General features: G+C 35.7%; 1 protein-coding gene across 3 annotated transcripts in view; it reads right to left on the minus strand.

Moving 5' to 3' along the window:
- Window positions 1-242: 242 nt before the first annotated feature.
- ANKRD12 (ankyrin repeat domain 12) overlaps window positions 243-27,049 on the minus strand; it is a 72,260-nt gene continuing 45,453 nt past the window's right edge. For 2 of the 3 annotated variants that reach the window (XM_083359529.1, XM_083359528.1), the window contains 9 exons: window positions 22,127-22,273; window positions 20,880-21,080; window positions 18,680-18,822; window positions 16,347-16,494; window positions 10,867-15,428; window positions 8,873-8,971; window positions 8,515-8,658; window positions 4,837-4,932; window positions 243-1,641 (listed from right to left, as the gene is read on the minus strand). In XM_083359529.1, coding sequence (XP_083215655.1) covers window positions 1,456-1,641; window positions 4,837-4,932; window positions 8,515-8,658; window positions 8,873-8,971; window positions 10,867-15,428; window positions 16,347-16,494; window positions 18,680-18,822; window positions 20,880-21,080; window positions 22,127-22,273 — 5,726 coding nt within the window. In that variant the 3' untranslated portion in view covers window positions 243-1,455. The remainder of the gene's footprint in view (window positions 1,642-4,836; window positions 4,933-8,514; window positions 8,659-8,872; window positions 8,972-10,866; window positions 15,429-16,346; window positions 16,495-18,679; window positions 18,823-20,879; window positions 21,081-22,126; window positions 22,274-27,049) is intronic. The other variant, XM_083359530.1, reaches the window with a different exon arrangement.

A 27,049-nucleotide genomic window follows, 5' to 3' on the forward strand; every position in this document is an offset into this window, starting at 1 on the left:
AAAGCAATTTAAAATCCATTTCCCGCGACAGTCATTAAGAAAGAAAGTGTGCAAACTCAGTACCTCTTTGAAAGCTCCAAAGCACAGCTTGGGCAAGGCGGATTCTCCTGACTCCAAAGTTCTAAAACCCTTCTACCGGTATATACTCCCCATCACAGTGGCAAGCATTTTGCTAACATAATAGCAATATATTAATTATATGTTCACAAATAATAGGAATATACAAGTACAATCTTATCATGGAACTTTCAAGGATTTATTTGTCAAATTGTATAAAACTTCAAAAATGAAAATTTCACAATCACAAGGATTCAAACATCTGTTAGCATGACCAATAGAATTTATTAAACATAGTTATTTACAGTTATTTACATATGTTTCTATCAGGGAATATTAAAATAGACAATATACAATTTAAGATTTCTCACTGAGAGGCATGTAAAAGGAAATAAATTGGACACTGAAAAACTCCTTTACAGACCAGGATGTAAGAGCTGGTTTTCTAATCTTGTAAAGATTTTAAACAAAATACTCTTTTCAAGTTAAGTCACAAATATGGCATTATAGCAGCAGAGCAAACGACAAATGGCTCTGTAGAGTTAAGACATAATCCAATAAGCACTGCAACATACTACAATGAAAAGGGATTCATGCAAATTTCTCTGAATGAATGAATGCTGTACAAAGCCGTATATTGGATTGGTAACAAATATTTCAATCAGTTAGGTACCCTGTAGTAGGGAAAAATTCAACTGAGCTAGCATGCAATACCACTCAGTACCAAATCTTAGCAGTAATGGTGATGAACAAGCAGCTAAATCAAACACCATGCTTTTAAAAGAAAATCGTTTGTACATTACACATAAGAAACAACAACAATTTTGGTCCAATAAACATTAGACAAAACAGTTTTACAATTAAAATATCTATTTTTGTACAGGGCTGAACATTAAATATAAGAATATTTACATTTGCACAATATGTATAAAATAAGTTATTTTTAAAAATGAAAACAATATAACATCTTTTTCAAAAAGAAAACTGTACAGTTAACCTATAAATTATGTAAGATGAATAGACTCATTCTGCACATTTCCACAAACTTAAAAGTTCTTCCACAGGTTTTTGTTGTTTTTGTAAGTTTAATAATAAAAAGCATTGAAGTTAACTTTAAATAGCAAGACTTTTTGGTGGACTTATAACAGCTGCCAGCGCTGTTAAATCTTGAGTGAAAGACTGTCATAGATAAGATTTATTGAGTAGATGCTTTTTGAACCCAAAGGCTAAAATAATACCATTTATTAACAAATGGTATTTACATGTGCAATTCTGAATGAGATTTGGAGCACATATCAGAAGGAATACATGGAATATTGATAAAGGCAGTATTCCATTTTAGTGCTATAATTTAAGCATCCCACAGTCTTGAGCTGTAACAGCAAGAAATGCTAGCTGTCATATAGGTGTCAATTCAAAGTCGTCATTAACATCCACAAGAGGAACATAGAATTCCTGGATTTCATAAATGCTGACTGATTTGTAAGTTGCAGGATCAAGTTCTTGTAGTTTAAGCTGCCATTCCAGTCTCTGAACAGCATTTAAAGCTGCTGCTTCATGTTGCTGCCTCATCAGGAGACATGTCTATTTCAAAATAAATAGAAGAATCTTTAGTTATCTGAAGCAAGCTTCCATATAAAAAGCACACTGTACTTCTATTAATCCAGAAACTATTAGTCTGGCAATCCACAGGTCAATTAGACTTGTGAAATGGTTTGGCCTGATTCTCATATTCCGAGGTTTATCTAAGATTTCTTTTAAAAATTTAATCCATAATGTTAATTATAATGCAAGTACTGTATTGAATATTAATTTAATAATAGTCTCTTGTGTTTAAATAATTAAAAAATAGAAGTACAATCTATCCTGTAAAAGAATAGCACTCTTAGGCTTCAATTCTACATGCACTTACAGGTAGTCCTAATTTAGCAATTACAGTTGAGGCTAGCAACTTGGTTGCTATGTAAAGTGGTTTGCTAAGTGGAAAATCACCTGACCAAGACTGTGGTTTCTGGGTTGAATCTGATAAGTAATAATTTCACACTTTTTGGCTTTTATTTGTCTGCTAACCATTACCCTGCCCTTGTAATGCTCATCCCAGCACTGGGTAGTTAACAAATGCTTGTATCACTGGAGAGAAGGAATTAGAAGAGAATAAGGCACACTACAGAGAATACACCTCAAAAGCAATGCACTGGTGTTGACAGCTGTGAGCATGCTTGGCAAATGGTAATGTATATTTCCCATTATGTCCCTCCTTACTCTCTTCTAACCCCTTAACCTCATCTTTCTATTCTGCGAAGGGAAGCAGAAGAGAGAAATCACTTGTCAGGGTCCTTCTTTGCTTGTGGGCCAAGGGGAGAAGAGGGGCTGCAACTGACATACAAGAGAAGAAATGGCATGGAAGCACTAGAGCAGGGGTGTCAAACTGCTGGCCCACGGGCCGGATGCATCATCCGGAAGCCACGCCCACCCCATTGCCGGCAATGGCAAAACCGTCACGTGACATTGCGAGTTTGACATGTCTGCACTAGAGTGACTTGGATATTGACGGGGCAGGAAAGAGATAAGTGGGTATTCCCTCTTTCTTACTTTGCAAATCTGGGCAGTGCATTTGAATGGGAAGATATCAGTGAAAGAAATGAGGACTGTTATGCATATGGCAAAGAGAGTTAACCCTAGTCCAATATGGCACTGGAAACTGAGGAAAGATGAGTGGTGAACAATGGGTTACACACAACACCCAAGTGGAGGAGATAAAGAGGCAGCTTCCCTTGTCTGCTGCTCCTGATGAGGATCTTTATTCCTTCTTGGCCACAGGGGAGATCTGCATCTGCCTTGAAAATGCATCCATTAGCTTTTGCATATCTCTTCCTGGCTAGGATCTGAAGGGACACAAAGGGCATTTTCATGCCCCCCTTTGATGTTATGAATTGCACCCAGCTGGAGTCTATCTCAGCATTACTTGCAGAAAGAAGGTCCCCACAAGCGGATTGACCAACCAATTTAGGTCATGCCGGCCATCTTTTTCTGATGGGCAGGGCAAGATCTACAGGGGAAGTTAATTCCATTACTCCCCATGTAGAGCAGAGCAACTGGAGATGAAGGGATTAGAAGAGAGTAAGCAGGCACATAATGGGAAAAATACCAGCACTCATGACTGTCAGTACCAGTACATTGATTTTGATGTGCATTCCCATTGTGTGCATGCTTACTCTGTTCTAATTCTTTCTTCTTCAATCCCTCTGCTCTGCAAGGAGGAAAGAAGAAAACAACAAATTAGATACAGGAGAATGAGAATTGACTGTAATGATGATCAATGTGACTAAGGGATACTGTGAAAATCATAAATGGTTGTAAAGTTATTTTTTCAGCACAGTAGTAACTTTAAACGGTTGAGCAAGTGGTTGGTAAGCAAGGACCACCTGTATTAATTTCAGTGGGTTTTATTTTGTACTGGGTATTTCTTCATATTTTCTGTTCTATAAAGTTGATGAGTCTTGTATTAACTGTTTTCTTTTAAAAACTGTAGAAATATATTTGGTACCATTTTTTCAAAATGTATATATGCAAGTTACTCTTTAATATAATTAAGATTCTAGTGGTATAATTCCAAAAAACAGGAATAAAAGTTTTTATGTGTGCCCCATAGACTTCATCTTTGCTTTGTCTTCTCTGAACTGTACTGGAAATATGCAAAATATCTGTGGTTGAAGCATTTCATTTTCAGAACATCCTGATCTGACATAGAATTAACTGTTCCCACCTCAAAATTTGACATTGTAAACTGGATAGCTTCTGGGATACTGGGTCAGAATTACATTCCAAAGTCTAAACAAGACAGTCCACAGATAAAACATTTTGATTATGAAATGTTCTGTGCATCTTTAAATTGCAAATATAATTATAGCATTGATGTAGATTCACTTCTTAAGAATTGCTCAATTTGCAGATTCATTTTAGCTATTATAGCTAGTAACATTTCCCCTAATTTCCTGCTGCACCTATGTGCTTTTGGCACACGAGCTTGTCTTATACATAGCCTAAAATTTTACTGTATATTGTTTCATTCAATAGGGTCTTGTTTAAATTAGGAGGAAATATGCTCTTTAACTTCCACTGAAACAAAAATGGTTGAATGTATTTGCATTTGTCTTGGCTGTGTACTTGGAAAAGTGTATTAAGAATATCTGAATTAGAATTCTGCTATACTCTAAAGCAGACATGTCGAACTCGCAACTTCATGTGACGTCATGCAATGTATCAGGACGGTTGCCGGTAATGGGGTGGGCGTGGCTTCTGGATGACGCATCCGGCCCATGGGCCGGCAGTTTGACACCCCTGCTCTAAAGTGTATAATGGCCACCATTGGCTTACTCATTTATTCAATGGGAAAAAATTTCTGACCAAACGATTCTTCCAGTACTGCGCTAAACTCCGAATAATAGTTGGAAACTGTAGTAACGGCTCCTTCTGACTCAGTATCATATAAAACAGTTTTTATTAGAATGTAGAACAGAAATGTGGATACCAATGCTATTACATCAGCTATGCTACTATTACTTTTTCATTTGAAATCTAACAGCAAACAGTCCTTTTAGAATAGATCTAAAGACATTTTGGGAGGTTTTTTTTAGCAGAAGAGCAAGATAAAATGTTATTTCCACTTCAATTTGTAATAACACAAAAGAGTCAGATATAGTGGGCAGCATATCTAATGAGATACTAGAAATGTTTAATAGAAAAATATTTTTGGAGGAGTTCAATGAAGATACGTACCTTTAATTTGTCAAATTTGTCATCCACATCCTGTAACCATGACATAAATTGCCTTGCATTAAATCTGTCTCTAACTGATGCTTTACTGTCATCAGTCTGTAAATTAAACATATTAAAAATTATACCTGTTAATTATAGGCCAATGTACATTCATTCCCATGCTATACAATGTCTTTGATGGATCTATGTGTTAAATGAAAACTACAGTTTGTCTCTAAAGATGATATTCTTAGGGAAAGACCTATTTCCATTTAATGGAAGAAATAAAATTAAAAAATGGGATTTGCTAGACAATCGAGAGAGATCTTAACTGCAAAATCTCTTTTCCACTATAGGTCCTCCTCACCTAACTCCCACAGTTGGGACTGTCAACTCTGTCACTAAGTGTTGCAGTCATTAAGCAAAACTTCATTTGACCACACTGGACTTATGATATCAGTTCTGCTGCACTTGTTATGCAAATCACCTAAGAACATGAAGTGAGATAACATGTGGTTGTAACTTGCAATTTTACTGCTGGCTTCTCCATTGGCTTTGTTTGTTGGAAGCCAGCTGTGAAGCTTGCAAATGTGATGCTGCCATGGTTGTAAATCTGCACCTGTTATGAAGCACCTAAATGGCAACTATGTAACTGCAGGAATGCTGCAACTGTTGTGTTTGAGGATCATCAGAAAGTTATTTTTTTAGCACTGTCATGAGTGTGAATAGTTCCTAAATAGGGCAGTTGTTAATCAAGGACTATCTGTATCTTTTTTTAGCCCCCTACAGTGTATGTTTTCTTCATAGACTATATGCCTTTGATAATATAGCTTTAATTCAGCAATACAGCTGCATTGTAAGCTCTATTAATGCTCTTCTGATAGTTCATAAAACATCTCTATTTTCTACTGCCTACACCCACTTGGCTTCACGTCATATACAAATGTAAAGAAATTTTACATTAGTATCACAATGCCTTCTTTGTGGGATGAATGAATTAATATAAATAGAATTTTATGTATTTGGAAAATTTATAACACATTTTAACATAATTGCAATGCTCCTATGCTCACCATTTTATAACAATCTTTATAACCATTTGCTTAGAAAATCAACAGCGATCATGGTAAAATTTAAACATTATTCTAAATATCTCTGGTCATCATTTGTAAGATAAATATAAAATGGAGAAAATCTTTAGAGCATACACACAAGAACTTAATGAGGTGTGGTTGATCAAACAAAAGGTCTACCCAGCCCACAAAGTTTCAATGAAATTTAAGGTGACATAAAAGCAATACCTCTCCCACTTCTCATTAAAAAAAACCCCCACTATTCAAAGACATATTCCTTTTATCTTTTTAAAACTAATAGCTATTAATATCTATTTTTCATAAATTTTAACTTACCCCTTAAGTTATAGTGTTGAAACTATTGCTGACTATATTTCATACTAACAAATTCCTTAACTATGTATAGATTAAAAGTATCTTGTCTTTTCTTGAATAAAACTGAAGTACCAGGAACTGTGTTTTAAAACATGCATGATTTCAAAGAACTATATTGTTTTGTATCATTGTATTTTATTAATTTTACAGAATAGATAACACAATTAACTATAAAAACATTGTCCATTAAGATCATGAACACAGTCCCTTCCCAAAACTGAGGATCAACACAATAGCAGCCCCCTAATATAGTAATCTACACTCCAGAAATTCAGAGGGATAGGACTAGATCTGTATTGTCTTTCGAAAAGTTGCAAGAGGGGTCCAACCTGGCCTTATGGGGCAAAACTATTTACAAAAATGGGGAGACCACTAAAAAGGCTTACTCCTGGACCTCTTCTCCAAACTTCTCTTGAATACTCTCCCAGAGGTATGTTTGTATATGACTTAAAGGTTTCAAAACTGACCAATTCTCACTTGCTTACAAAACAAAAATCAAACCTCAATTAAAATAACAAGGCAACAATCAAAATATGACAATGGTAATAAAAAAGCTGTTCTTTTGTGAAAAAGCTGTTCAGAGTAATTCAGCTTCCAATAACACCCTTAAAGCTAATAGGGAAGCAAGTGAATTTGATCTCCAATCAAAGGCCATCCCATAGTAATGACATTGCCAGCTGGTGTTACTTAAGGAGGGATTAGCCCACTGCTCCACCAAGGCACCAAGTATGCAAGCTACATATTCCAAGCCAGTTTCAAAATAATTATTAAAGGGCGGCTCATGTAAAGTGAGCTACAGTAGTCCAATTGAGTGGTGATGACTGCAACAGTTTTTGAAGTTGGGAGTGTGTGGCAGTTTTGCGATGGTTCTCCTTCCTTCCTCCATAGCTGGTTCCAGTTAGTATTGGTGGGGAGTGGAGAGTTTGAGCACAGGTCTCTGCAATGTGGGGCACCCCAGGGCTCAGATTTTAACCCTAACCACTGAACATGGGATGCAGTATCCTCAGTATAGCTATACATATCCATACCTAGAAGGGCAGATGATGCTGGTATGGTACTGGCTGAGTGCTTGGAGGTGTAAGGGTCTGCATGGGAAGAAACTAGCCTCGATCCAATCCTGGCAAGATGGAGTGGCTTTAAGTTTTGGATCTCTCAGATTCAGGTGTTACATTATCTTTGACTCTGGGTGGGGAAGCACTTCCCTGGACTGAGCTGATATGCAATTTGGAGGTCCTCCTAGACTCACTGCACTTGCTTTACCTCCCACAACATCTGGGAAGCTTTGTTCTTGGTTATTCATGCCTTGGTTCACTTCTGCTTGGATTACTGCATTGTGGTTTACATAGGGCTGCCCTTGAAGAATGTCTGGAAGTTACTAGTGCAGAATGTGGTGGCTTCCACAACACTGTATGCTACTAGGTTCATCCGTATTACAATCCTGTTGTGCAAGTTACATACTGGCTTCCAGTTTACTTCTAGGTACAATTCAAAATGCTGGTTATTACCTTTAAAGTCCAAGTGGCACAAGATTGAGCTATTTGTGGGACTGCTTCTTGCTAAGACCATCTACCTGTCCTACCAGATCAAATAAGGTGGGCATGCTCCTAGTCCTTTCCCGTTAAATGTTGCCATTTTATGGACCTAGGAAGTGTGCCTTTTCTGGGGCAGCCTAATGCCTATGGAACACACCCTTTTCTAAGGTTCAGCAGGCCCCCATCCTTTTAACCTTTCAAAAAGGATACAGCAAGATTGATGGGATGAACTGTTGTGGGCTAAATGAGAAAAATTAGCTACAGTGCCAGTCTTTTTTTGTTTTAATGTTATTTTATTGCAGATAGATATTATTTTATTTTGGGGTTGTGAGCCACTCAGAGTAGCCTTGAGAAGGACAGCTATAGAAATGTTATATGTATGTATACATACATATATACATACTATAACTGTGATCTTCTACAGCAGTGATTGCAACTGGCATATGCTGGCAAAACTACCTTTTTAACTATGGCCTCCACCTGTTGCTCTAGCAGGACCCCCAAATCACAAATCTTTTGTTTCATAGGCATTGCCTACCCATCTAAAGACAGTACTAGTATCAGCAATGATCCCAAGAGAAAGAAACCTCATGGAAGAATACAAAAGCACACAACTTTTCTACTAGTTTCAATTAATTGCATGGACATAAACTTACGGTATATTTCCAATGAGTCAATAATTTTACTTTTACTATATTTCTTCAAACAACTTTTGTTACCTGTGTATCAAGAGGCACGTTATATACTTCAGCATCCAACAGAACTGTACATGCACTGAAAGGCAAAGTCTGATTTGCTAAAGTTCTTGCTGCTCGATAATGGACTCGTAATACTTCTTGCTCATTGGAAACAATAAGCTTTTCCTAATTAAATTAAAAGACATATAATTTAGCAAAATCATAGTCATTTTTTTAAACTCAAAGATACATCTTATTTCCCTGAAAAACCAACTTTTCCCTATACTTATAAAGAAATCCTGTTAAAAATATACAATGCATTGTATTTTAAAATTCCCTTGAAAAAAATGGAAACCTCTTAAAAGTGGTGATCAGTCAGTAGATTTTATTACATTCTTACCCGTTCAATACTGTGTTGTAAACGAAGTTTCATCCTTACAAGTTCTTGCTGTCTAAAGAGTTCCTTAAGTGGATCACATAGTGATGGTGGTGGTGTGATCTGTGAAAGAAATATCACTTTGATGTAAATCTATATATGCAAAAGATGTATTCTGAATAGGTAAAAGATACATTTGATGGGAGGTGAAAAATTACAGTATTTAAGTGGTGGCTAAAATTGAGGCAAAATTGAGTATAAAAAAAGAAACACTTGCTTTATATTCTCTTGAATTTTTTTAAATACATTAATTTTAAAATACATTGGGACGTAAGGTTGGACTTGATGTAAGGCTTGGTTCTAGTAAAATTGATCGTTCATATAAGATTGTTCTAAATATTTTACACTGCAATCTTGCATCACCAATCCAAGGATGTCATCAAAAATACACACCAGAAAAATATTACCATGCATTTAAAATACTCTCGCCAGAAAAATATAAATAGGAAAATCCAGAAAAAAGTCTATGCAATTTCCAGTTTTCTCATTTTGTCAGCCTAAAGTTGCCTGCTGTAGCTCAAACCAATTCTGGAAATTTTCCTTCTCTAATAAATCATAATCAGCAGTCACTCCAAAAAAGTCAGGGCCAGGTCAAGAATGATATACATATATAAAAATACAAGTAATATTACAAAGAACTACTAAATGCAATAAATAACTACTAATGAGAATAGCTTGTAAAATAATTCTTTTATAAAATAAATCCCATATCTATATATCCCAACCATTCTTTCTCTCATACACAATCACTGTCACATAGAAAAAAGATATATGTACTCATATGTACATAAAAACACATAATGTACTTTATTTTGTCTTTTTGGTTGTTTCTTGCTGTTTTTCAAAGAATAGGAAACACATATGTTTTCCCTATTTTTTTGAATAACAGCAAGAAACAACCAAAAAGACAAAATAAAAGCTGAAGAGAACAAGGAAGGAGGAAAGAAAAGAGAAAGGGAACAAAACCAACTGGAGATGAGAGACAAGGGGGAAAGGTAATTGAACAAGGAAAGAGGGTAAACCCTTATTTAGATATATATTTAAAAGAGTCCAAATTTCTTTGATTAAACACTCTCAAGCAATTGCTAATCTTTAGTTCAGCGTTTCCCAACCTTAGGAACTTGAAGATGCGTGGACTTCAACTCCCAGAATTCCCCAGCCAGCTATGCTGAAGTTGAAGTCCACGCATCTTCAAGTTCCTAAGGTTGGAAAACGCTGCTTTAGTTAATCCGTAAAGGCAACCAACTTTTGAGCAGTGAAGTTTGCTATTATTTGCACTTCTGCTTCTTCTATTTCTTTTTACCAGGCTATGTCTTCATAGATATTTATGGGGGGGAAGTTGTCTTTCTATGAATTGATATAGAATAATTAAGATGATTTTTCACCAAACTACCACATGAATACATGATAACTAAGCTAATTTGCATCCATTTCTCTGTATAAATGCTGATGAGGGAATCTAGGTATAGGAATTTATATAACTAAAAAATACGTAGGAATGTACTTGAGCAGGAACTGTCAGCCAAGGAGCATCTCCAAGTTGCAGAGTACTTCTGAGCAGAGGAATGCAACCATATTCAGAACCAGGGTAAATTATTACCCTGGAATAATTTAGCCAAAGGCCCAAAGTTATCCAGTTTTGAAAATACATTTCTCTTGTATCAAATGTCTGATAAGAAGCCAAGATATCTAACATATAAATCAGTGGTTGTACTATATGCAATTTTTTCATGATGCAGTCAAGAAATCTTTTTTTAATTCCAAATTTGCATAATACACATTTTATATTTGTTGTTGGAGGGAATGTACGAGTGTAACATGATTATGACTGCATATTCTGACTCAGCACATCAGCAAGATAAACACTGATATTGTTAGCTTACAATGAAATGGAGCTTTTAAAGCAAGAGCCAACAATTAATTTAATTCTATAGTAACTCAAATTCCCAGTTACTTACTGTTGGAATGCATATCTTGCTCAGGGGATTGCCATCTAGGAGGTATGATCCATTGAAGGTTACATATTCATCATAATACTGGGGTGCTTGAGGAATAACGCTACATAGTAATTTACGTTTCTCTTCTATTTTCTTTCTTATATGCAAATATTCAAAATACGGATTTGCTCTCTCTGAACTGTATGGCTGAATCTCTTCTAGTTTTAGAGAGTCTACAACAGCTGCCAGAGACTGATGAGTTTTTTCTTTAGCTTGTATTAAAGATGCATTTATTTGAACAGGCTGAGGGACACGTGACAGCTTTCTTTTACGTGGATGATGTGGCTGAGCATCATCTTCCTCAGTTAATCTTATCCGTCCTTTCAAAGAGGCAGATGAGTCAAAATCTCTTTCTGAGATCTGGGAGCAACCAGAAAGATTTTGCTTACTCTGATTAGCAAGGATATTTGCTCTATTCCTTGTAATTCTTTGAGGAATTTCATAGTGATGTGCTTTAGGATCTTCTACTGCTTCTTCCAATTCTAATTTAATACTTGGACTATATTTATGTACTTCATGTCCAGTTAACTGTGAATGGCTTTCCAAATTAGGTGGTAGGTACTGTTGCCTTTCTTCCATGGAATTGTTTTCTGCACTGTCCATATTAAAAAAATTTCTATTGTACTCATTTGTAATTCCTTTCAGCGTTCTACCATTTAGATCTTGAAGATCTAGGTCATTTTTATTACCAGCCATATGGGATGAACAGATGTCAATGGAATGGGGTTTTTCACCTTGGAACTGAATATCAATTACACTATTATCAAGCTCCTCAGCTTGTGACGTTTTATAAATAAGCTTGCTTACTGCAGATGAACCTGCACTGGAGTGTAAACGAGGATCATTTGCAACAAAATCCTTTTCAAAATTTTGTGGAATATCTTTAGTAATATTTTCAGGATAAACTGTGATAAGCATATCTGCTTTTTTGTTGTTTGACAAGAAAACATTTTTTTCTATCTTTTTTTTGCTGGCAGCATCTATGTCTAAGATCGAATTGCTAGGTTGAATGGAACTTTGTGGGTTCTTAATCAGAAGTTCTTGGCTGTTTGTATCTGACACAGCTACATGCTTTGACATATAAATTGTATCTGTGCTTGGCTGAATCTGAGAAGGGCAACAAGACTGAACAGACAAAAATTCTGCCATTTCCTGGGATGTAGGATTTGATACATTTTCAGCATGATGATAAAAAGATTCAGAACTTTTCTGCTCTTTCATAGTTTTATTTTCAAAATTAGTTATGGTTGAGACATGTGTTGCGTCAAGCTCACAGCCTGAATAATTCGAACAGGAACACTCACTATTTAATGAAATAAATCTATCCAAAGGCACATCCCATGTTTTACTTGATGGAGTTGTATTATTACGTTCTAAATAAGTATGACTTTCTCCTGATGAGCTTGAAGGAGCAGCGTTTTTACCAACTGCATCTAATGCATTAAGTTTATGAACAGATCTACTCGGGGATAAAGCGGAGCCGGAATACAAGCTGGTCAGTCCATTCTGGGAATCCTTTTCAAGCAAATTGCAACATTCATGTTTAGGAAAAGAATTATAACTTTGAACTGAGAGCAAAGTACTGTGGCTACTTTCTTCTGATACTCGGGACTGTTTTGTATTTTCATAAACAGCTGGCATACTGCATCTTCGCACTTCTACAACTGGTCTGCAATCATTTATAACAAATTTTACATCTTCAACTGATGCTGATCTAATATAAGCTGGAGGAAGTCTGTTTAAAGTAGATGCTTTATTGCGCTCTGGCAACTCTGACAAACTATCATTCTCATAGTTTGCAGGTGACTTGGCACTAGGCAGAAATGGTGAATGTGAAAAAGACATTTGAGAATCAGATCCTTCAAGCATAAAATCTGAATCATACTCAACAACAGGTCTTGGAGGAGTTACTGTAGCATGGCAAGAATCCTCTGAGCTAGCAATTGAAATCATGGATATTGATCTGGAGGTTAGTCCAGTTTTTTCACTTTCTGATCTAGGAGACCTACTTAAGCTACTGTCCAATGCTAGAGATGGTTTTCCAATAGAATTTTTTATATCAACTGACTGTGATCTACTGCTGGTAGCATCTTTTAGCTGCTTATCTTTCCCAGAAGCATCTGATAACTCCGAGCTTTTTGAACGACTCAGTTCTTTGTTCTTTGATTCAGAATATTTTATTTTATCCTTATCTTTTATTTTATTAAGTTCAGTACAGGATCGATTCTTTAATCTTTCTTTTTCCTTCTGTTTTATTTTTTCTTTGTGTTTTCTATGCCATTGTTCAATTTCCAGATCTTTAAGACTAAGCATTCTTTCAAAGCTTGTCTGCATCAAGTCATCATTTAATAACCTCTTTTCTTTAGGTCGAGTCTCTTTAGAAACTGGTAATGGTTTAGATTTAAGTTTTTCAGTTTCAGGTTTTAATTTAGGTACATTATTTTGCTGCATTTTATCTTTATATTTGTCACGCTCTTTGTATCTGTCAATGTCTTTATCTTTTTTATCCTTCTCTCTTCCATCAGGAGTTTTTAGCAATTCATCCTTTGGCTTCTCTTTTAAGAATAAAGTTTTTTCACTACTGCATTTTTTCTCTTCTGCTGTTTGCTTCATGTTTGTAATTACTGAACTATCACGTTCTTTTGACTTCTCTTTTTTTTCCATTTCTTTTTCTTTGTTTCTACCCTTTTCCATTTTTGCATATTCACCGTCCTTTTCGGAACTCTTGCATTTCTTATCACTGCTGGGTTTTTCTTTAGACTCCGAAAAGAATCTATCATTTTTTTCTTTATCATGCTTCTTTTCAAATCTTTCTTTGATTTTTTCTTTGTCCTCAAGCTTTTTAATAGTATTGAAGTTTTTTAACTTATCATGCTCTTTATTTGTTTTTTCTACCTGTTGAAAATATACCTTTTCCTTTTCTTTTGTTTTTTCATTATTTTCAAGAGAATCTAATTTATCCTTTTCTGATTTGTGTTCACATTTTACTTTTTTCTCTTTATCTGTATTTTTTCTTTCTGTTTTTTCAATAGAAGAGTTCCGCTTTTCATTCTTTTCTCTATGATCCTTTTTTTCTTGTTTATCAATGTCTTCCTTCTCTATGACAGTTATGTTTGTTGACGCATCCCTAACACCTAAACAGAATAAATCTGGTTCTTTATCAAGAAACATGCTATGCTCTTTTGTTTTCTCTTCCTTGTCATTTTCTTTTTTAGTTTTTTCTCTTTCTTTTTCTTCTCTAAAAATTTTATCTTTTTGAAAGCTTCTCTCTTTCACATACTTGTCTTCTTTAATTAAGATCTTTTCCAATTTAGATTTCTTCTCTGACATTTGAGGGTCATGCTCTACAGTTGACATATCTTCTGTCTCATCACTTTTGAAAAAATTTTCTTTCCAAAATTCTCTATCAAACTCAATATTCCTCTGGACATCCTTGGAATTTTCCTTATGCTTGTATCTTTCTTTCTCTCCATCCTGTTCCTTTTTGTGCTTATCCCGCTCCTTTTCTTTATGCTTCAATTTATGCTTTTTAAGCATTTTCCCCTCCTTGTCACTCTTCTTCATCATAGTGTCAGAATTTTCAAAGATTGGACTGTTATCTTCATCTTTAAGTTTAGGACTGGATTTCTCACTAAATTCTAAAATAAATTCTTTCTGATGCTTACTTTTGTCTCTGTTCTTGTAAGACTTATTACTAGAATTTTCTAAAAGAAAATCAGTATCTGTATTATGGTCATATCGAATTAATTCAGATTGTGAAGTTGCTTCTGACCCTTCTGGAGATAAACAAATTTTAACATTTTCTTGTTTAAGTGTTGAAGACTGTTTTTCATTAATGCCACATGGATGTTTAGGGGATCTACTAGGAGTAATATGGAGTAAGGATAAAGAAGAATCCTCCTTTGGGCTAAATGTTTTTCGGAAATTATCGTCTTCTTTGCTTTTGTCTAATGATTCTAATAGAGAAACACCCAAGTTTGTCAATCTGGAATGATCTTTTTCCTGTTTTAATTGCTGATTCTCTTTGTTTTTGCTTTGATTTTTTAGTTTTCTTTTAACTTTTCCTTTTTGCTTATATTCATTATAAACATATTCTTTTTTAATCTTTGCATCAGAATTTGAAATTTCTGTAACAGTACATGAAGGAGATACTATTTTTTTGTCTTGAAGAATGTCTTCATCTGAACTTTCAGAACTTGAATACAGGACTCTGGAAGGTTTCTGTTTTTTATTTTTAATTGATTTTGGAAATGATAGTTTTTCCTGTGTAAGAAATAAGTTACTTTGTTCTGTTTCAGACATATCTTCTTTTCTCAGATCTTTCCGAGGAATATGTCTATCATCTATCATTTTCTTAACTTCTTCTTCATCATCATCTTTAAATTCATATTCATCAAGAGCAGATGAAAGAGGTGTCTTATTAGAAACATGTTTGTTGTCATTAGCTAGAGATTCTTTCTCTGTTTCAGAATCTATATTGCCTTCAATGCTGGAAGGATTTACAGATGGTGCTTCATCAAGATCTAGAATAGAAAAACATGTTGCTGTTGTGTTCATTTCTTTGCTATTAATGGCAATAAAATTTTACATATTTGTCATGCGTTTTCATTAGCTCAAATTATTGTAGTATAAATTAGACAGAAGTAAATATGAAATGTGCTACTTTAAGAAAAATTAACTTTATAATAAAACACTGTTATATTTAACATGGAATAATAGTAATTTGATAGAGAATTCCAGGGATAAACTGTAATTCAAAAAACCAATTATATTGTTATTTAGGACTTTCAATTCATTTTACTTACTATGAACATTTTAATCTAGTTATGTTGTTTTTTCTTATCATGCATAATTTGTTGCATTTATGTTCTTTTTTCCCCTTACCATGGATGTCTTATTGTGTTTTATGCTTTTTCAGGCCACAAGTTTAAATAACAGGTATATACAATAATAACAATGATAATTCTATATATACACTAAAAATATAAACAAACATCAGAAATAGCTGAAACAACAGAACTCTAATATCTTACTCTAATATCCTGGAATAATTATGTATTTTGCAAAATTAAAATATATCTTCTTACTTCTGTATCTGTCAAGAAAGATACTTTTTGAAGACACTTGAAATAATCAAGCAACCTATTTTATCCATTCCTATTACTAAACACATAATGTACATTTTAATTAACTTAATGGATTAACAAAATATTTCTGAAGTTCATATTTACAATGTTTACTGTATTAATATATTCTACTTATATACTTCAATTTATCAAGTCAAATTCCGAGTTAACTTAAAATTTGCAAGTCCTTTGATACCAAAATTTAGCAACAAAGAACCCATTCGCACACCCCTACTTGTGCTAGTATTTTGAAATATTACACAATTTAAACATAGTATATACAAACACAGATAATTTAACATCATTTTTTCTGACCTGAACAGCTATCTTCATCATCAGAAATAGGAACTTCTCTTTTCAGTAATAGTTCCAGTTCTTCTGTTTCTGCTACATCTACAGGTCTTTCTCCATGTTTATTGGCTTGGAATGGATTACCACCATGTCGGAGGAGCAACTTTACAATCTGAAATATTAGGTTCATTGCAACTGAAAGCCCCATTTTAAAAAAGTTTGATCAAGAAATAAACCATTGAAAATGAAAGGGAAAGAAGACACAGAATATTTTCAAACATGGGATAATTTTTACAAATGGCTAGAAAAACAGAGTAGAGAGTAGGGATGGAAGTTATGTTAAATATGTGGACCCAGACAACACACTGTTTATTAAGCATTAAAGATTTGTAACTACAAAAAAATTAATAAAATATCTATAAAAAAAGAAGAAATAAACCTAAAACACTAACCTGTATTTTTAACACTGTTACTCTTGAAAATGCCCCATGTATACTGATTCTATCAATAATGGTAGAATGATAGCTATGATCAAAAATGTTGAAATCCTGATACTTCTTAAATGAAAAGTGCCATCTGTGATTACTCTAAAGCAGTTTTTGAAGTTGTAGTAGATATAAAAAGTTTGTAAAAAAACCACTGAATATCAGCATACAATGTTTAAGGATTTTTACATAATAACCTTATAATGAAGTTCTGCCAACTAAATAAATATAGGAATTGGCAGAACTTTAAATATTCTATCAAAGCAAATATTATATCAAAACATGACATATAAAAGGCTTTGACATTGGGGACTGGAAGCTAAAACATATAACTAATGGTTGCTGGAATTGGGAATGTCTAGTTTAATGAAGAGAAGGGCGAAGGGTGACATGATTCCAGTATCTTAGGGGATGCCACAAAGAAGAGGGAGTCAAGCTATTCTCCAAAGCACCTGAAGGCAGGACAGGAAGCAACAGATGGAAACTAACCAAAGAGAGAAACTACCTAGAATTAAGGAGAAATTTCTTGACAGTTAGAAAATTAATCAGTGGAACAACCTGCCTGCAGAAGTGGTGAATGCTCCAACATTGGAAGTTTTTAAGAAGAGTCTGGACAGCTATTTGTCTGAAATGGTATAGGTTTCCTGCTGGAGCAAGGTCCCTCCAAAGTCCCTTCCAACATCATCATCATCATCATCATCATCATCATCATCATCATCATCACTACTACTACTATTATTACTATTATTATTGACATGTCATCAAGACAGGTATTTTATCAAAACATGATAGAAGTAGTATTGATGCTTTTGAACTTTAGTGTTGGAAAATACAATAGATAGTTAGGGGGCAAAAAGGAGTAACTGAACAAATCAACCCTGAATTTTTACTTGAGACACAAATGATGGGCTCAAACTATTGTATTTTGGCATATTATATGAAAACCCAACCCTGGAGAAGTCTACAGTACTGGGATAGATGGAAGAAAAAGAAGAACAAGCAGCAAAGTAGATGGATTTACATACAGTGGCAACGGGTATATTATTGGAGGACCTGAAGGACAGGTTGGGGACAGATTCTCCTGGATAAAATCTATGTGGTTGCTAAGAGTCAACATCAATTTGACCCTTAATGAATTTCCCTTTAGTAGAACTAACTTCCATTCCCTGCTTTCCTATAAACTGAGATACCAGACATTGCATACCGAACTGTCTGGGTCTTATGCTTTCCCTTCACAACTTAATAAAAGAACTTTTCCCCTATAAAGGTTCTTGAAACATTGACCTAGGAAGATTGTCTATGGGGATTCTCAGTCATCTAAGTCAAGGGTGTCCCAAAGGTTCTTTTTTTTTAAAGGTAACTGGACTTTCTGATTTTTCTTTAAAGCATTTCACTTGTCATTCAAGAAACTTCTTTGGTTCTTCAGAATTGAAGAAGCTTCTTGGATGAGAAGTGAAATGTCTTAAAGAAAAATGAGAAAATTGTTTTTTTAAAAGCACCTTTGAGACACCTATGACCTAGATGGCTGAGAACACCTATGAAGATTCTGTTTCCTTTGCAGGCTTCTTTCTCCAGTGGCTTTATTATTATATATTTTCACAGATAATATTGTTGAGCTATATTGTGTAATTCTCCTTTATTGCCTTATATATTATGGTTGTGATTGCATATGCTTTGAATCTCTATGAATAGATACCTTGAAATGCACAGTAAAATAATTGCCATTGTCTTTGCCATGATGCTGATTACAAATTATTCATATCCAAGGGTCTAACTGATAAAATAGGATTTCTTTGTTTTATTCTGTTTAGTCAGCTTTATTAAAAAATAAACACATATTACGTATTTAATTTTTCCATGATTGATACCTACCTTTCTATGTCCACTGCTTGCAGAATCGTGGAGTGGTGTATCATCATCTAAGCCTTGAGTATTTACATCTGCCCCTGCTGCTATCAAAACCTTAGCAACATCATAATAACCAGCATTACAAGCTTCATGGAGTGGGGTCCAACCTATAACAAAAGGCAGAACATAATTTTAGTTTTAATGTTTTGCCTTTACCAAATTTTCAAAATGCAGATAGTACAAATATATTTTTATAAGTAAGCTACAAGTAATTTTAAAGCCAAAATATTGTTTTGTTTTATACATTGCACATAATACAGTTTATCAGATTTAATATATTGTGTTTTTCCAAATGCAACTTGCTGGAAAATAAAGATACCACAGAGTAAAATTCTTTATATTTAACTGTTCTTGGGAAAAAAGCAATTGATTTTTAAATTATGTATTTTAGAAAAGACTTCCAGAATACATGCCTATTGCTTTATAGAACAATGCTGAAAATGCTCAAAGTATTTTCTAAGTTGCATGAAGTTCCTAATTATTTTTATTCTCTCATTTCTCCCCCACAAATTATTAATTAGATGAGGCACACATTCCTCTTCATTATGAATTTATTATATATTACTGTGTTTCTACCACCCAAAAAATCCAATCCAACTACAACTAGGCATGATCACAATTGTACTGAAAATATTATATTTTTATTTAATTTTGATGTGTCTTATTTTATTAGTTTCAGCTATGGGGCCTGAAGTTTAGATGGTAATTCTGTCAATTCCAGTTTTAAAAAGGAACTATCATTTTCTAATGAAAAGCAATTAGATAGAATCAAGGATGGTTGCAGTTCCTAAATATGATAGAACCAGATGTTCTATGCAAAATAATTAATAATTAAGTTTTGAAACTTAAGTCTCAAAAGAATATTCTTTGAAAATGTTCAGTTATTCTAAACAGCAACACGAGGTATGTCTTCTGAAATTCTTGTCCAAAAATATGTAATATACAAACAAATTTTGGCCTGAATTCAGACCTTATGCTCAAAAACCCTAGAGAACTGGATCAAAAACAGTAAACATAGTGCAGAAAATGTAGGCAGAAATGTCAGTGGTGTTTTCTTTGTAGTGCTGCTTTACTCAGGCAGCTTTATTTTTGCTTCCATTTTCTATGTGTTTGTTTGTTTACAGATTAATAATTACTAATTTGGGTAATTATTAATTTTGCATAATTTGATGTAGTGCTCTTATATGCCTAGTATAGGTAGTCCTCAATTAACAACCACTCATTGAATGATGATTAAAGTTACAACCTAAAATGTCCCAGCACTCCTGCAGTAATGTTTGTAATCTGGACACTTGGCAACCAGCTCGGACTTACAACAGTTGCAGGATCCCGTAGTGATTGCAATTTGTGACCTTCCCTGCCAGCTTCCCACAAGCAAAGTCAGTGGGGAAACTGGCAGGGAAAGTCACAAATTGTTCAGGTAAGTCTCCCCTACCCGTGTACACTCCACAAACCTTGCATCACGCTTCTCCGACAACCCAGGCACCCTCCTCCATCCTCACATACCTGCCATTTTTCTGCCTCCCAGCCTGCTTGCAAGTCCTTCGGGATTGCAACTTCCTGCTGGATTCCCCAGGTGGGTGTTGAAAGCTTATAGTTGCAAGGAGGTGTTTGCTTAATGACCACACTCCTTGCTTGACAATAGCAATAGGGATGCAGGACTTGTTGTCCCTAAGTGATGTGATGTTACCTTTATGAATGGCAAAGGAAATTCCATTCCTAACTGCTGTCATAACTCAAGGACTACCTGTACCTATTTCACTGCATTTATTAAAAACAAAATATGTTTTCCATTGTTACTCCACTTTTGGGATTGTACTAATGTCACACACTCCCAAACTATTAATACCTAGTGGATCTGGATAAAAATTCTGCCCCATCTAGATTCTATTTGAAAAGAGGGTATTTTTCAGTTGCCAGGTGAAACTCTATAACCAGTTATATCTAGACTGTAGAACTCAAGTGAGAGGTGGGAAGATGACTATTACCCAATTCCCTGCTTTTGAGAAATTCTAAATATTCAAAGTCACTGTTTTTTAGAAACCTGTATTGTAAAGAATCTTACAGTAAATCTGGAATTCAGTTTCATATTCGATAAGGGATCAATAATTTTACTAACTGTAAAATACAGATAGTCTTAAAACTGACTACTCATCAAACTTACCTGCAAAATCTTTCACGTTCACATTTGCACCAAGACTAATTAATTCTTTAACTTGTTTAACATCACCTCTAATGGCAGCTGTATGTAAGGGGGTTTCCCCTCGTTCATTTCTTTTGTTAACTTTATCTTTTTGGCGTGATGAGGAGCTTGGAGTTTTCTTTTGTGTTGTCACTGTTTGCAAAGGGTGATTTAAATTAGGATCTACAAAAACAAAAACAAACTATGTAATCAGTAAAAAAAACTGCAAAAATGAAAGTTAACAAATTCATTCTTCAGATATGTAAACACATACTGTACTCCTCATTCTTTCTATACATTCTCTCTCTCTGCCCCCCCCCCAGTTTAGTGTAACGATTAAGAATCTACCATTTGTAAACAGACTGATCAGAATAAACTGCATTTTTATTAATACCCGATGGATTAAATTTTTAAGTGTTAGTTTTAAATAAAGCTCCATTTTTTTCAAGATTACTATATTTAACCTAGCCTGACTTGGAGGGGAAATAAATCTGCAAAATAGTATTGCCAAATAAAAAATAAAAATAATTTAATTGCCAAATTAAATATATGAAGCCATGACTTGAATACTTTACTCTTCAACTACTAGAGATGGTTAATCCACAAGTCAATCCCATGCATGTGTATTCAGAATACATGTCCCAGTACTTAGTAAAGCTTTTTGTCATGAAGGGTGCCTCAGGATTAATCAATTTACATTAATTGTCAGATTACAAACGAAGGAATTCAATTTTTAAAATAAAGTTGACTTATTATCCCATTCATCCAAAATCAGGAGTAAATTGCAGTACAGCTCCAATTAAAATCAAAATGTCCTGCTATGTTACCTTACCCTCTACATGCCTTTGATTAGAGAGTTATATACAAATGGAAAGGGATGCAGTGGCTCAGTGGGTTAGGACGCTGAGCTTGTCGATCAGAAGGTCGGCAGTTTGGCGGGTCAAATCCCGAGTGCCGCGTAACAGAGTGAGTGCCTGTTACTCGTCCCAGCTTCTGCCAACCTAGCAGTTCGAAAGCACGTAAAAATGCAAGTAGAAAAATAGGGACCACTCTGGTGGGAATGTAATAGCGTTCCATGCGCCTTTGGCGTTTAGTCATGCCGGCCACATGATCACGGAGACGTCCTCAGACAAGCGCTGGCTCTTCAGCTTTGAAACGGAGATGAGCACCGGCCCCTAGAGTTGGAAACGACTAGCACCTTTTACCAATGGAAAGAGTTCTGCTATTACCTGGGCTGTTGTCTCTTGCAGTCATCTGCATAAGAAGGGCCATCTGTTTACGTTCTGATAAGGGGTAACCAAAAAGAATGCTAACAGGTGCTGTTTTTTTATTTCCAGCTTCCTTTTTCATTTTCTTCTTTTCTGGGACTTCTTTCTCTGGAAATACCAGTAAACTCATAAGAGCAGCAAAATATTCCCAATTATAACAGATTCTAAATAAAACAAACATATTCAAACTGGGAAAATAATTCCCTAAACCTGTTACATGATTTCTTTATGTTGATGAAAATCCAAGAACATTAAATATTCCCTCTGTCTGAGTCCTGAGTAAATGAGATGTACAAAAAGCACTGGTCATAAATTTTGGAGAGTTAGATTCAAATACATGAAAAGCAACACTTTTTACTCTAGGACACTGATTTAGTCAATACATCTAAGCTAAACTATGCATACAAGGCTTATAAAGTGGAAGTGGTAAAAGCACTGTATTTTATTAGCATAAACTCCGGAAAATGGATGTATAGCTGGAAAACTGGTACTGAACTGCTTCCTCATCATTTATAACACACATATACACATATATATTACAGTATATTATATTGTGAGGGTGTGTCTGTGTGTGCAGATGGATAATATAGTGGTTAGAGCACTGCCTTTGACATGGGAAGCCAGGATTCGAATCTCAGCAGATACCTAAACATACCAATACGTGTCCTTGAGCAAGACCCCTTAACACTTCATCTGCCTCCCTCAAATATGAGAGCGACACAAACTAGGAAAGTAATGCCAGCACCCATCTCACCTGGGTCAACAGGTTCTGTGTCAGCTGTTGGGGAACCAGGACAATCTGACAATGTGGACTACTGGAACAAACCCTAAATGGATTAGGTAAGAGAACCTTGAATTGATGAATGCTAATTACAACAGTAAATTTAATGAGGGGATATATGAAGAGTATGAGGGAGCTACAGATGGACAAAAGACCTACATCCACACTAAGTGAAAAACAGCTAAATTACCTGATTCTTCAACATTGTAAAGAGAAGCTACTCTCACAACTTGAGAAAGATCAAGTACACATACACAAGAAGACCTGGAAGTACAATTAAATATGCAGCCAACAACTGAAGTTGGAACATCACGTTCACCTCCTCCTTTACAGAGCAAAGCAACTAATGTGAGGCATATAATAATAATAGTAACAGTAACAATAATAATAATAACAACAATAATAATAGAGTTGGAAGGTACCTTGGAGGTCTTCTAATCCAACCCCCTGCTCTGGCAGGAAACCCTATACTAGACAAATGGTTGTCCAGTCTTTTCATGGCTAAAGTAGCTGCAGTCAACCTTCAAGACCAGTCACCAAGGCTCAGTGCAGAAGTACCATCCAGCAGTATGCTAAAAGAGGCTAATAAAGCCTTCACTACAATTCCTATGACCACTATAACTCAAACCAATGAACTGATATATGCTACAGCTGCTGTAATGCTGGAGATGCTTGGCTACATGATCAAGAACAGTACACCCCCACACCCCCAGAAAATGAGGTTAATGGCTAAGATCAAGACAACTTAGAGATTAGTCAGCTGGTGGAATTACAGAAAGATGTGAATATTAAAGTTAAGATTTGATCAATGAAAAAATACAAGGTAAATACAAATACAAAAATACAAGGTAAACAAAAGTACTGGCTGCCAGATAAGGAGATACACTAGAAAAGCAGCGACCAAGAAGATAAATGTCCTGCTCTGTAAAGTACCATCGAAAGTGTATTCAAAACTGTGGTGCAACAACACAGTAACAGCAGATCTATCAACAGCAGAAACTGAAGAGTATTGGAAGAAGCTATAAGAGAAACAGCAGACACATAACATCAATGCAAAGTGGCGGCAGGATCCAAGAGCAGACAAAATTAATTTCCCAGAAAAGGAATCAGTCACCATCATGGTAACAGACATCCAACAAATAACCACACCTATTGGCTAAACCAGGGGTAGGCAATGTCAGCTCTTTTGACTCATGGACTTCAACTCCCAGAATTCCTGAGCCAGCACAGCTGGCTCAGGAATTCTGGGAATTGAAGTCCACGAATCATAAAAGAGCCGACGTTGCCTACCCCTGGGCTAAACAAAAAATTCAGCAGTACATGAATGCTTAGCAGCACAGATGAACCAACTGCTAGTAGCAGGTTCCTACCCAGGCCGGCTAATACAAGGAAGGACAGTCCTGATAATGAAAGACCCCCACAAGGAAACAGATCCATCAAACTACCAACCAATAACCTGACTTCCCACAATATGGGAAGTCTTATCAAGCCATATGGTACAGGACCATATGGGTCAGTACATAAGCACAGCTCAGAAGGGCATTGGGAACACCACCAGATACTCAAGACACCACATGGTCATAGATCAGTCACACAAGTCTCAAGATCTAAGTAGGAAGATCAATGTGAACACAGCCTGGATTGATTACAGGAAATTCAATGCTACACCCATGGATCTGTGAATGACTGGAGATATACAAGGACAACAAAACACTAAGGACCTTCCTCAAGAACTTAATGGGACTGTGGAAAACTACACTGGTAGTCAACTCAAGACAGCTCACACGTGATCATCAATTGCAGCATATACCAAGATAATGCACTTTCCCTGCTGCTGTTTTGCACAGGCTTCAACCACTCAGTCAGATAATCACACAGACTGGATATGGATACAAATTCAAGAATGGAACCACCATTAGCCACATCCTCTACATGAATGGCATCAAGCTGTATGCTAAGTGTGACTGAGACACCGACTCATTGATCTAACTGACATGGATCTACAGAGAGGACACTGGGATGTCAACTGGATTGGAAAAATGTGGCTGAAAGATAGTAAAGAAAGGAAAGGTAGTTAATACTGATGGAATGAAAATGCCAGCAAGTCACATAGCAGAAATACAGACCAACTACAAGTACCTTGGTATCCAACCGTATGGATTGTGCTTATGAAGGGGCAGGTGGTGTGATGAATTACAGTGAAATGGCAGTTTTTCAGGAAAGGTGGAGCACATTTCCAGGAAGGGTAGGTGAGACAAGAGACAACGCTTAATCTTGAGCTGGAGGGAGATAGAGGAAGAGAATTACAATAATGACTCACTAGAATATCCCAGGGATATCCATTAGGGTGAGATAAATTTTTGGGGCTGGGCCTGACCCAAGGGAGAATCACAATGAGGAGGCTAGGAAGAAAACAGTATCTAAATACCACCAAAAGCGGGTCTTGAAGAACCAGCTCAATGGGAAGAACAAGATCCACGCTATCAACACGTATGCTTTGTCAGTCATCGATTACCATGCTGGCATAGTGAACTGGCCAAAGGAGGATGTGGAGGATGCTGGTGTGAAAATCTGGAAACTCCTCACAATGTACAAGGGTTTCCATCCAAAGTCATCCCAGAGACTGTACCCCAGCCAGAAAGAGAGCAGGCGAGGTCTACTGAGTGTCAAAGCAAATGTCTTGGATGAAACCCAGAATATCCAGGAATACTTCAGTAAGATGGCATCCAAAGATGAGCTGCTGAGAGGCAGCAGCAGACATGAGAGAAAAATCAAAGAAAGGAAGTGCCATGGCAAGACAAGACCCTGCATGGGATGAACCATAGATGGATTGTTGAGATGGCAGACATTAGAAAATCCTACCAGTGTCTGGAGAGGGCTGGACCAAAAGATAATACCGAGGCACTAATCACAGCACACACAAACAGTACTAAGCACCAAATCCATAGAAGTTAGGAGTCCACCACACCAGACAAGACTTGAGGTGTAGACTATGCAGAAAGGTCTCAAAGACAGTCCAACACATAACAGTAGGCTATAAAAGGCAGGCAGGAACAGCATACACTGAATGACAAAACCAAGTAGTTGGCATTGTATACATCTGCACAGTGTATGGCCCAGATCCTCCTAAGTCTCCATGGGAGATTCCACTGAAGGTCATGGAGAATAACAGAGCTACGATCCTGTGGGACTTCCAGATCCAGATGAACAGACAGGTACTGGCTAAATAACCAGACATTGTGGTTATAGACAAGGACCAGAAGACAGCAATGATGATAGATGTCATTGTGCCAAGTGACAGCACCATCAGAAAGAAGGATGAGGAGCAGAAGTACCAGGACCCGAAGAAGGAAATAGCAAGGATGTAGGAACCAAAGGCCAAAGTGCTCACAGTGGTGGTAGGAGTACTTAGGCTGTGACTCCTTAGCTGGGAGAATGGTGCCAAGCATAACCCAAGAACAACATCAGAGCAATTTGTCCAGAAGAGTCCAGTTCTAGGAACAGCTAAGATACTGCACAGAATCCTCAAACTCTGAAGCCTCTGGTAGAAGACTCAATACTGAGGAAGAAACAGACTATCATGAGAGTGAAAAAGGATATTTTTTTTTAACTATTTCACTTTTTTATGATGGAACATCATGACTTGAAATAATATTTCCCTGTATTGGCAAAAACTCCTGGGAGGAAAATAAGTAGGGAAGATGGAATATGGAAAAATAAGACTTCAGCATTCCCTTTCTATAACATTGTACACATAATACCATACTCTATAAATATTGTACTTGATGTGTTGGATCATTTAACAATTGGATTTCGCTTGATCATATGACTTATATAATGTGATACAAAATAAATATCTTCAGAAATATAGGATACTAATTTCCATATTCTCATCCTAAATAAATATAATTTTCACAGGAAATTCATAAATAAAAGTAATTATTTTTATAATTGAATTTCACTGTCATTAACTGTACTTTTGCCATAATTATTATAATTTGTAATACATTTCATAAATAAGTAAGCATACTGATATTTTCTATATTTATGGTATTTTTTTTGGAAGCAACGTTATAACATGAAGAAAAATGTATTGTTAGTAA

Source organism: Vipera ursinii (genome assembly GCF_947247035.1).
Source record: "Vipera ursinii genome assembly, chromosome: 3".
NCBI lineage: Eukaryota > Metazoa > Chordata > Lepidosauria > Squamata > Viperidae > Vipera > Vipera ursinii.